This window comes from Vombatus ursinus, unplaced genomic scaffold, assembly GCF_900497805.2.
Source record: "Vombatus ursinus unplaced genomic scaffold, bare-nosed wombat genome assembly UNPS02014816.1, whole genome shotgun sequence".
Taxonomy (NCBI): Eukaryota; Metazoa; Chordata; class Mammalia; order Diprotodontia; family Vombatidae; genus Vombatus; species Vombatus ursinus.
The window spans coordinates 9,108,187-9,121,110 of NW_020954594.1; the positions used below are offsets into that span (position 1 = coordinate 9,108,187).

At 37.2% G+C, this 12,924-nt stretch overlaps 1 protein-coding gene across 3 annotated transcripts in view; it reads right to left on the bottom strand.

The window, feature by feature from the left end:
- Positions 1-4,587: 4,587 nt before the first annotated feature.
- MBD5 (methyl-CpG binding domain protein 5) overlaps positions 4,588-12,924 on the bottom strand; it is a 129,682-nt gene continuing 121,345 nt past the window's right edge. For all 3 annotated transcript variants that reach the window (XM_027835569.1, XM_027835567.1, XM_027835568.1), the window contains 2 exons: positions 7,639-7,714; positions 4,588-5,173 (listed from right to left, as the gene is read on the bottom strand). In XM_027835569.1, the coding sequence (XP_027691370.1) occupies positions 5,102-5,173; positions 7,639-7,714 (148 nt within the window). In that variant the 3' untranslated portion in view covers positions 4,588-5,101. The remainder of the gene's footprint in view (positions 5,174-7,638; positions 7,715-12,924) is intronic.

Consider the following 12,924-nt stretch of genomic DNA (forward strand, 5'->3'; position numbering starts at 1 on the left):
TACCTGAATCTTCTCTTATCATTCGAAGTCATTGTTCAGTCTTCTCTCACATTTTCAGCCATGCATAGTCAGATAACTCACCTTTGAGTCATTACCTGGCATTCTCATAGGCATGATTCAACTGGATTTTGTTATCAGAAACATCAAGGACGTTTGTTATTAATGTGAATCTAGTGTAAGATTCCCTCCACCACAGAGAAAGATGTGTATCTTTGGCATCTCTTCAAGGAGTTGGATTTTTATTGACAGGTTGTAAAATATCGCTGTTTTGCCCAGATATGCTCCACTTCTTCTGCTTATAACTGAGTCTCTTAAGATGTCACTTATGAGCCACCTTAACTTGCAATCCTCAGTCCTATTAATCTGGTTTTTTTTTTTTGTTGGTGAGGCAATTGGGGTTAAGTGACTTGCCCAAGGTCACACAGCTAGTAAGTGTCAAGTGTCTGAGGCCACATTTGAACTCAGGTCCTCCTGACTCCAAGGCCCAAGCTCTCTCCACTGCGCCACCTAGCTGCCCCTGGTCCTATTAATCTAACGAGTGCTTTCCAAGGTGTGTGGAAGTCAAATGTAACTAAAAAGTTGAGGAGGATTTTCTCCCTAGAGTTAGTTAAGACAGGGAAGGAACAACATGAGAGAAAACTATGTCTTCAAATTGTGATGGATTCTATTTGGGTGGCAAATTATCCCTGAGGATTAATTCCTAGTACCAAAATATCTAACTGCAAGAAGAGCCCATTTTTGTAGGTTATTAATAAAGATTCTCTTGAATGTGAAAAATGGTTTCAGTTAATTTAAAAATTCATTTGTTTTTCACAATGAAAGCTTTCACATAATTTTCTCTAAAATTGTGCTCTTTTGGACAAAACTAACTAAATTTGAAATGTAGGTATAGTGCAAACCACTCTCCTAAAAAGACAAGACTGCATATTTATGCCAAATGCATAAATGCATGTTATTCTAAAATGCACTTGTGTATTATGAAGCCATCTGGGAACAAATTTTGTAATTTACAGACATCTCTACATCTACGTTATGAATAATCTATTCGATCAATCATTTCTAGGTTTCAAAAGGATCTTTTAAGGTACACACATAGTGTGTATATGAATGCACAGCCACATATTTGAAAATAAAGATTAATATTATGAACAGATTTTAAAAATATTTGAAGATGATAATTTGGTCTATATTTTTTCCATAACAGACTTCTTACTGTTACTTACGATTTGTTTTTGAGTATACATAATGTCTCTTGGCTCACTGATTTAATATTCACTTTTTGGAAGTTAACAAATAGGCAATGCTGTTTTTCTTGTCTCTTTGGCTAATACAGATTATAAAATGAATAAAACAAGTGGCAAATTAAGTCAACATTCAAATTCTGACTTAACTTTTTTTTTTAACATCTGAAAAATGAAACCAAGTGATGCATTATGCTGTGGCTTTCAAATGTTTTACAATACTGGCATAAGTGGGCAATTTAAGGACAGCGTAGTGGAGTTAGTTTTCTCTAGTATCTTTCCTTTCTTTGAAAAAAAAAAACAACCCAACAACAAACCAAACAAAACCCTTTCAGAATCTTTAGTATCACTGTACAATTATTTGGGACTTTTTAGAAAGCACTGAAAGCTTTGAAAAATCATAAACGTGAGTGGGGAATTTGATAGAATGATCCACAAAGAAAAATAATAGGGATCATCTAGGGGTATGGCTTTTTGGGAGGTTCTATTGTCCTTATGAACACTCAGAAGGATTGTATTTTGGTGGGGGAGGAGAGAAGAGAAGCCACCATCACTATTGTGACTCACTGGAAGTCTCCAGCTTCTGGCTTTATTATCATGTTTGAATGTTAATGATGTGTTGGTGAAAAGATAAGAAAAATTCAGTTTGTAAATAATACAAAATTGGGTTTTTGAAGCAAACAGAGTAAAAAGAGATTCATGACATCATGAGGGAATGTGCGTGCACTTTTCACATTGCAGGTGCTTGTCTTAATTTAGCATTTTCAGTCACAATGGGACTGAAGTGGGAACAAGAAAAAAAAATCCACTTAAACACAAGAAAATCCTGAATTACCTTTAACAGTAGCAGCCAGAAAGTCCAGAGTTGGAAGGCAAAAAGCTATTTGATTCTCATTTGTTCAGAAAAACCTAAAAATTAATTTGCATTTGTTGAGCTCTTGTACTTAAGCTTTTTAGGGATGTAACACCCATATCATAGTCACATTTTCTTTTCTAGCAGGATATGCTACTTTCTTTAAAGGGGAAAAAAGGTTTTTGTTTTGTATCAGTTCCATCTTTAGTTTAAAAAAAAAAAGGAGCTCCTGTTAGGCAAAAAAATATTCTAAGTAGGGAGGGCTTGCCTCCATCAAAAATGAATAGTATGCTTCAGTGCAGAGAGAAAGAAATGGCTCTATGGGCAAAATTCAAGTATGAGTGACCAGTTTTTTTAATTGTAAAGTAGGTGCAACATTTTAAAAAATGTTACAGCACTGCATGACCTGTAATGCTCACAATATTTACATTAACTGCTTACATGAAACCATAAAAACTCTAAAAGAGGAAAAAAAAAACCTGTATGGACTGAAACAAACTATTCCTAGCACCCACATCAATGCCATTATTAACTGAAATCAAGTGCACAAAAATACTTTACATAGTCTACTAATGTAAAGTATACATTGGTGAGAAAGTACAAACCTAATTAGTTTAAAATGTCAAAAAAAAAAAAAAAGAAAGAAGGGTTGGTCAAATACAAACTCAGTTTTAGGACAGAAAAACAAAGCTTTAAAAACAGAAAAACAAAAAACCTAAATAAAAACACTCCCACAGGCACACACACTCCCACACATCCACAGGCATCCGCACACATATGTGAATCTGTGAATAAAAACATCCGTGAAAGACAAAACAGCAGAAAATCAGGCTGGTACGGAAAATGGACAACATTAACTTTAAACATAACAAACATTAACTTGTAACAAAAAGTGTTAACTAAACTACACAAAGAATCACTTCACATGAGTTTGCATGAAGGACCATGGCAAGGCTCCCTGCCATTACATAAAAGACAAAATGAACCTACCCCACAGAAGGAAGGGTTTCTGCCTCCAGGCCACTGTAGCTTAGTGTAGCTAATTGCATTCCATCAGGTTTGGGGAAGTGGGAAGGGAGAGGGAAGGTAGGGGGATTTAGGAAAAAAAATGAAGAGCTATCTATGTGAGACACCGAAAGTCAGCCCAGCGGTAGTGCTGTGTGCTGTGGCCCAAAGAGTCCAGGTTCAGGAATGACTTTGGATCCCTCATTCCTTGGGTCAGTGGATCTCTGTCACAATACAGAAATAAAGAGTTTGGGCTCTGAGATTGATGTGGGGAGATGAGCAGAAAGGATTCATGGATGCTCAGTGATTAAGAGTCTCCACGCTCACAGCAGCATGGGGATTAACATCTGAACATACTATTTACTCACTTGCTCTCCTAGCTAACACAAGAGCATCATGTTAACCATGGCTCTTACAGGGATCAAGTGTTTTGGTGGGGAAAACACGGTGGTTCCAAGAATGAAGGGAGGGTAGATCCTTAGGACCCCATTTCAATAGGCCTTCAACCTGGGCCAGGCTGGAGGAGTGAAACCTATGTTCTGCTGCCTGGAAGATGGGGTTGTACCACCACCACAAAAAATGTGAAGAAGACGGAAAATTATGTTGTGCTACATTTCTTATTAATTTTCTTGTACTTTACAATGGCTCACAGTTTTAGGTTTGTATATTTGTAGTGTATTATTTCCTCTCTACATCTGTTTCACATTTTTTACTTAATATAATATAAATAATTTGGTTAATAGATTTAACCTGCACATTTCAGCCACATTAATATATATAAGAATCTGTTAATGGTATAAATAATTCTTTAAATAAAATAAATCTGATATGTTACATAATACTGATAAAAAATTACCATTGCTAATAATTTTGTAAGCCACCTTAATGACTGGTTTAGTAATACTGTAGGATGGATATGAAAACCATTTTGATGACATGTATGTTTTTGTTACTATAAAAATCAAAATGTATTTTGTCTTTAACTGATAATGATTTCAAAATGGAGCCCTTGCCTCCAATGTATGTAAACAGGATGTTTTATCAGGTCAGATAATGTATGCCAATAAACATAGTTTTTGAGAGTCAATGGTGGTATATCATATAAGTGATGCAGTTCAACAGGTGGCTATGAAATTTTAACTACAGAAATGGCTGAATAAAATAGTCCATCTAAGATTTTTTTTTTTTATAAAACCTATTCTACTTTAAAACTTAGGTAAAAAAAATATGCAACAAATGGTTGCAGTTTTTGAATTCTTAATTTAGACCTGTGAGCCCACATCCCCTTAGGAATCTGCAAGGTTGCACTCTCCTACAGAGACCCGAAATGGAGTACAGTACTTCCAGGCAAGGTTCATTCCAAACAGACAATATAAATGAACACTCAGTGGTGTGAAGTGTATGTCATAATTAAGGTATTACATAATCATGCCTTTTCTCTGCTGTTAAATACAAAAACAGCATCTTTTACATTATCATATAAAAGCATTTAGGCTGTATTTTTATTTATCACTTTACACTGGTAGTCTCTGGTATGTGTACTCAATAGAAACCAAAGAATTTTGTACACTATTTTTTTTGTACAATAAAAGATAAAGTGTGCATCAGGTACGCTTGTACATGACAATATTGTACAGTATTTACAATTCAGATATCACCATGAAATTCTGTATTATCTATATACACAATGAAAATTTCTCAGAAACATTTGGACTATTTCTTATAATCACAATTTTAGTATTATAGAAAAAAGGTTTTCAGTAATCACTTGATGCCTTGTTATTGTCATCTTTCAAGGATTTTCATTAGCTTATCCAGCACTCAGTATCCTTCCTGATCAGGAAAAAGTGGTAGCACTGTTTCATTTAGCACCCGGTAGTGGTGACAGCTATCTGCCTTGCTCTAGACACTGATAGAGTCACAGCTATACCAATACCTATCGACAGATAGATGTGCACGTTCCTTTTGATAAATACTGGACCATTAGCAGAGACATTCAATGTTATCTGGAAACCTTCCTCCTCTTGGGTTTTGGAGGCTTCACTTGTCTATCTCCCTGTGGGATTTGGTGAACCTGAAAATGAGGAAATGAGAAAAACTTCAGAGGTGCATGTTACAAATACCACATGATTTCTAAGAAAACAGCTATTTGACAGTAACGTGCCCAGGTTAGGATTTGTAGTCACTTATCTACACACCTTGCCCTGTCAGGGGATAAGTTCCCTTCTTCAACATCCGATGAGAACTCAGTTGACCTATGGTCTAGTTCCAGTTTTGCTACTATCCAGATGTGTGACCTTGGGCAAGCCAATTAACCTCTCCAGGCCTCATTTTCCTCATCTGTAAACCGAAGGGGTTGGATCAGGTGACCTCTAAGAACCTTTTCAATTCTGACCTTCTATGAGCCTATGACTTCCTTAAAGTAATAGTTGTGCCCACAGTCAATGTATCCCGTAATGAATCCCAGAACATTAGAAAACTAAGGGTTGAACAGAGGATTAATAGAATAAACACAATGTGCCACTACTCTCCAAATGAATTTAGGACACAAAAAAAGCATTCAGTTGTGGCTATGTGTTTTCACCTCTAAGGATCATCAGACTAAGGATTTTGTTTCAATGTGGAGAATGTATAAATTTAGTATGTGAAAATGTTTTATTTTTCATTGCTTCATCTTACATACTGTAACTGTTGAGAAAAGCCAAGGATTATTAAGGAATAAACACACAGCAACCCAGGAAAAGGCTGTTCATTAATCAGAATGACGAGGATGTAAAGCAGAATGCCACTACCATCTGTTGGTGGATCTGGGATTGTGTAGGCTGGAGGAGCAGGCAACGGCCCACTCATCTTTAAATACTATGATTGGCATTGAAAGTGTTGTTACACTTCATGCCAGGCTGAGCATGGGCAGGGCATGAGGTACTGCCAGAGTGGTGACTGTGGGGTGCATGTGGAGGGGACAGGAAATTGGGAGCCAGAGTCTCATGCTCTAGGTTGCTTTTGTCTGAGGTCCAGGGAGGCAGGGCTAAGGGCCCTTGTGAAGTTGCAGTGTGAGTGAGTGGTGGGCCCAAGGGCCAGAGGCCACTGACCTCTGGAAGGTAATAAGGTAAAAAAAATTTACATGTGTTACAAGACGTATAAAATTGAGGATGTTTAGCCTCTTTGAAAGAACTAGAGAAGTTTCACTTGGAGACAAGACTCAGTAGGCAACATAATCCCTATTACAAAATATCTGAAGGGTTATCATATGGAAGAAGTATGAGGCTTAAATTAATAGGATTTTAGACCGGGAAAGGACCTGTGAGATCATTTAGTAAACTCACTCACTTTAGATGAAAAAAAAAAATGAGGCTCAGAGTGGGTAAAGTGATTTGTCCAAGGTCACGATGCTAGAAATGGCAAAGCCAGATTTCCAACCCAGGTCTTGTGACTCTAACTCCACTGCCCTTTTCATTGTCCCATCGTGTCTCTCTTATGTTGTCTTCCAAGGACACAGCTAGCACTAAAGAAATGAGAGGAAGTTACAAGTGGGCAGACTTTGGGTCATGCTAAGGAGGAACTTGGAAAAGGAAATGGCAAACCACTCCACTGTCTTTGCCAAGAAAACCCCATAAAAATGGGGTCACACAGAGTTGGTCAAAACTGAACAACAACCAAAAACCCCCTTATTAACAATCAGTGATATCCAACAATGAAATGGACAAGGCTTATTTGGTCACTAAGTTCTCTGTCACTGGAGGTACTTGAAGGAGACCTTAATTAATATTCTGCTGGCATTACAGTCAATAATTCCAGAAATCTTGGGGGGAATGATTTTAGGGGAGAAAAAAGGGACCATAAATAAAAGAAACCAGATTTTATTTGGACTTTGCTCCCTTCTGACTTCCTGTTCAGTTGGAACCCTTCTAAATGCACTGGGCCTACCTATACCCTTGAACCCAACTCTCCAACTATGGACCTGCCCAGGGACTATTCAATTTCTGTCTGTATCTATAGCACCTAGCTCAGTGCCCTGCAGTATAAATGATTAATAAATGCTCACTGACCTGAATTGAAAATATCATGAAGACAAAGGTTCCTCTCAGTTCTAAACCTAAGATACTAAGACTGCCTTTTCAATGAGATATTGTCAGTTCTATAGGTATTTATAAATTTAATATTTAATTATATTTGATGTAACAATAACAAATATCATGTCAACAAATAACAACAACAAATATCAATATTTGTCATGGGGCAAATTAAAGCAAGGTATTATTAGTTGAGTTTCAGAGTTTTGTTATTTAGACTCTAAAAGAAAATACAGACTTATCACATGTGACAGAAAAAAATTACTTTCTGGGAATAAATATACAGTTAACATTGATACATTTTTTCAAATTATTTTTAATGTTTCCTGATGCTAGTTATCTTTTCACCCTCTAATTTATTTAGGAAATTGTATCTGATCACCTGATAGCATCATCACAGAAGAAATGAAAATAACACTCTTCTTTTCAAAGCAGTGCACAGTAGAATGTAAAAACAGTCACTTACATTCCCAGATATTTTGTCCAGTTCGCTCATGGCCTCATGAATAGCAGCTTCTAAATGGTTGTTTAGCTTTCCACTTCTAAAATTAAGGGGAAAAAATACCATATAGATTTAATACATTTTTCTCTGATTTTACCATTGTTCATTTTCAGGCTTTATGATATCAAAATCAAAAACAATTCCACCAGGGAGAAAGCAAGGCATGGGTATTAACAGTTGGCAGATTAGGTTTCATCATACTGTATTTGTGGTTCTTACCTCTGACCAGGAAATACTCAGCATTATACTATGTAAAATACAGGCATCTACATGAGACAGAATGTGGAAAGAGGCATGATCCTATCCAATTTCTCCTCTTAGGTTTTTCTCCCTCAAATTATGATGCTTTTTGAAGAAAGGCAGAGCTTAATTCTTCAGGGCAGGCCCAACTCAACCCACCCACTAAGCCGGCTCTTATGCCCCTCTGCAGAGGCTGACCCTGGTTCCTCCCAGCTCAGCTGAGCAATTATTTCCTTCAACTTAATAAAGGGCAGATGAGCTGAATTGCAGGTACTGGCCACTAGGGAGCTCCCTCTCCCTTACTGCAACACTACATGGCCTGGGCTTACAAAACTAAGAATGAAATTCCCATTGGTATGAATAGCTTCACTTTAACTACTACCCTCAGCAGGAGTCAGTTCCTACTCGGGCACTTTTTTAATATTCTTCCTACTTTTTCCTATAATGACTTAATTCTTTTAAAGATCAAAATTAGAATTCCAGTATATTCACACATATTCTTTCCTTTTTCCCCCTCCTTTTTATTTTTGAACTAGATGTCCCATAGGCATCTCAAACTCAACATGTCCAAAAAAGAATTAATTTTCTTTTCCTTCCAACCCACCCCTTCCAGGACACTGGCACCATTCTAATCACTTAGTTTTGCAACCTTGGTGTCATGAATGATTAATGAAAAAGCAATTTTAAGTGCTTCCTGTACAAAGCCTTGCTCTAAGCATTGGAGACACAAAGAGAAAAACAGACACAGTCCCTGTTCTCAAGAAGCTCACATTCTAATGGGGGTGATTAGGTTTGTGCTTGAATACTTCTAGTGGTGCGGAAACCACTGTTTCATAAATAGCTTATTCTATTGCTAGACATTTTAAATTTAAAATTCTTCATTCTATTGAATTGAAATCTTCCCTGTAATGTCTAACTATAGGCCTAATTCTGCCCTTTGAAGCTACACAGAATAATTTGGATATATCTTCCACAGGCGAGCATTTTAACTAATCCATGACAACTATCATGTTTTTCCTGCTCCAGTCTTCTCCAGGCCAAACATCCCTCAATACTTCTTCATACAGCAAGTTTTCCAGTCACTTCAAATATTCAGCTACGCTTCTCTGGACTCATTCCTGTTTGCCAATGTCCCTTTGAAAAGGTGACACATAAGGGGCTGCTAGGTGGTGCAGTAGATAGAGCACCAGCCCTGAAGTCAGGAGGACCTGAGTTCAAATCTGGCCTCAGACCAAACACTTGACATGCACTAGTTGGGTGACCTTGGGCAAGTCACTTAACCCCAATTGCCTCACCAAAAAAAAAAAAAAAAAGGTGGCACATAACTGAATACAACATCCCAAATTAATGCACCCTAAGATCATTATAGCTTACACTGCTCATTCATTAACTGAATTATTAACTTATTCAACAAACATTTATTAAACATATAACACATGCATTACATAGTGCTAAGCACTGAAGAAAGGTAAAAAATAAATATGATATGGTCCCTGCACTCAGGAAGTTTAAAATATAGTAGACTACTGATTTTATTGAGTTTACCCATAAGTCCTTTTCATATGACCTAAGTCATATCTTCTAATCTTATATTTAACATGGTATAAGATTTTGTATTTATCATTATTAAGTTTCACTTTAAGTCTTTTAGGATCTTGTTTTCTTTATCTAACACATTGTTGATTATTCCCATCTCTGTGCCACCTGAAGATCTGATAATTGTGCCAGATATATCTACATCTCTGTTACCTATAAAAGTATTGAATAGAATATGGATGAAGACAAAAGTTCTGAAGCCCACCACTAGAGGCTTCTCTAGATTGACAAGGATCAGTAATTGGCACTTTGGGAATGATCATTCAAGAAACTGAGGTTCTCCTTAACTATCCTTACTTAACTCACACTGATGCCATCTTGTTCAGAAAGGTATTATGAGAGACTGTCAAATGCCTTCATAATTAAGATCATAGGTTTAGAGATAGAATGGACATTAGAGATCATCTAGTACAACTCTCTATCCCCACCTGTCTTCCAAATGAGGTCTGAGGAGGTTATGTGACTTGCCCAAGATCACACAGGAAATAATTAGCAAAGTTATTAATAGAGAATTGTACTTAGCTCTTTAACCCCAAATTTCTGTGCCCTTTTCGTTACACCTAAAGGCAGGCATTAGTGTCCATTGAACAATTCAATTAAACAATTCAACAAACATTTATTAAACGCCTCCTTTGTGAAAGGCACTGTGCTAGGCACTAGAAGTACAGACAGAAATGAAAGTCTCTTCCCTCAACGAGTATCTTGGGGATAGGAGGAGACAAAGATAAATATAATACCAAGTATAAGGCAGGAAATGGAGGCAAAGAAGAGATCCAAAGGTTCTAAGAATATTTGAAGGAGAGAGACAGCTATGTATATGAAAGAATGCCCCACAGAGGAGGCAAGAGCTGACTCCCTTGCTCCCCTGCCCTCAACTTTGTTTCTTATACATCAAACCTCATTCTCTTCAGTTTTAAATAATTTTTAAAGGTCATATTTTTTATTGGGGGAAGGTCTGACCTTATTAAAAATAAACAGCTTTGCACAGATATTGATATGCCAGGTTAACAAATTATAAGGGATTGTTTCATTTAATTTTTCGTTGTTGACTTTTTTCCCTGTTGAAAAATTAGAGAATGTCATTGACATTGAGTTAAGGAGGAAATTTGGTCATGATGAACTTGGTTAAAGTACAGATTTACTCTGGTATATAATCTCACGGACTATTACTATTATTCATAGCTACTGATGGCCATATATGTATATGACACAGGCACAAGGAATGAATAGTGTACAGCAATTAACTTAAATGGACAGGCTCTTTGCCCCAAATGGTTGGCCTGGGTAGCTTATAAATTCCCTCCCAACTGCAATTCTATGATTCTATGAGAGAGTAAAGGAGACCACGCTGTCAGACACAAAGAGAACAGGGACAGACTGCTAACTAGTTTTAGATCTCAAGCAAAAGTTAAGGTGTATTTGTTATACAATACAACAATAGCGTATAAATCAAAATCTTTCATTTGAAGCAGGAAAAGGTTTATGTGTCTGGTTTTTCTGCAGATTATTATTGGCCGTGAGCAGCTGGGTGAAAAGAGGGTTAGACAAGTCCTGAGAAGGGAGCTGGGCTGGAATCTCACTTCTGATGCTTCCTGGGGATGTAGCCATGGGAGAGGAGCTCAACCTCCTAAGCTTTCTTGTTTACAAAATGAAGACAATGATGCCTGCAGTGTTTTGAATCATCATTGGAGGATCAAAGGGGATAATTCGTGTAATAATGTAAATGTACATCATAAACTTCAAAGCCATAAATCAGCCAGCAAGGACTTTTATTGTCTGACAGTCCTCCTCTGGCGCCTCCTCGTGGTGCAGAAATGTCACTGGATTTCTAGGGAGTGATACATGAGCTTTGGCGCAGATTCTATTATTCTGGAAAGATGTTGAATATGTTCCTGATACAGAGTCCATTTATTTTCCAAGGACCAGACTAGCTGAGTACATAGAGGCTTATTACCAGTAGGTTTGCCACCAGATGATTAATTCCTATGCCATGACAACACATGAAGCAAGCAAAAATAAAAAATGGCCCTCAGTCTCATTTACCTTCCTTATACTTTTATACTGATGGAAACCAAAGAGGGAGCATAGGATGATGCTAAGAATTTTTAGACTGTCTTTAAACATAAAGTAAATTGTCGGTTCTCTAAATGTAAGACCCTTGTCCAATGACCACCGAGTGAATACACTGGTGGAGAAATTGAATTGTATCAGTCTCAACATTTTTGTTATAAATGAAATCAAGAGGAAAAAAAGCTGCAACTAAGTGGAAAGATAGCCCACATTTGGAGAGGCAAATAGAGATGCTGGGTTTATGGTAGGCTCAAAGGCAATAAGAAATATAATTTTACTTGGGTAGATTGTGAACCCAAGAGCCCTGTGAATACAGTACACACAGCATGCTGTATTGGTCCATACAACCATAATCCCAGGGAGGAAAATTTGTTGAAAAAGGGACCATCATCCTCCCTATCCTGCCCTCCCCGCCACCAACCCAGGTAAGCCAGAGCTAGGGGACTAGTAAGTGCCTCTTAGACCACCAAACTGGTTACCAGTCTTGCCTTTGCTGTCATCATCTAGGGGATCAACCCTTGCGGAAATGCGCTGTCAGATGCCTCTGTAGTTCAGCCTCAATTTCCTCAGAAGCTGTGGCTCACCATTAAGATCCTTAGCATTGTCAAATGACTCAACATTAGAAACAGATATGATTTTTAACAATAGAAATGGTATCAAAGATGGTGCAATACTATCAACTTTGCTGCTGCACCATAGGAGTCTTTGAGGCCTTGCACCTGACTTGCAGATTAAACCCCCTTATATATGTTGTTTCCCTCTTTTAGAATGTGAGCTCCTTGATGGCAAGGACTGTCTTTTTCCCATTTTTTTTTCTATTCCTATTTTCCAGTGCTTGGCATAGAGCTTTGTAGATAGCAAGCACTGAATAAATGCTCTTCTTTTATTCATTTATTTCATTATAGTGCTCACAAAAAGACAACCGTGAAATTTTAGTTTATGCTCCAACATCTGTTATGGAGGATGAGAAGATAGAGAAATTCTATGTAGACCTCATATGCTCCTTGATGACATCAATGAAAAGGTGAGCATAAAAAATGCTGGGAAATATGGCCCAGGAGTAAAAAACAAAGAGGACAAAAGCCTGTATATCAGTAAACCAGTGGATAAGGGGAATGTTAAAGATATAGATTTTACATAGTATTTAGTAAAGCTTTTGAAAACATTTCATACTATTCTTGAGGAGAAAATGAAGAGATGTAGACTAAATAATACTGTAGTTAGATGGATTAAGGTCTCAAAAAGTAGCTGTTAATGGTTCAATGTCTGTGCTTGGTTTTTGCTGTTTAACATTTTTATCAATGACTTGGATAAAGGCATAGATGACAATAGATGACACAAACC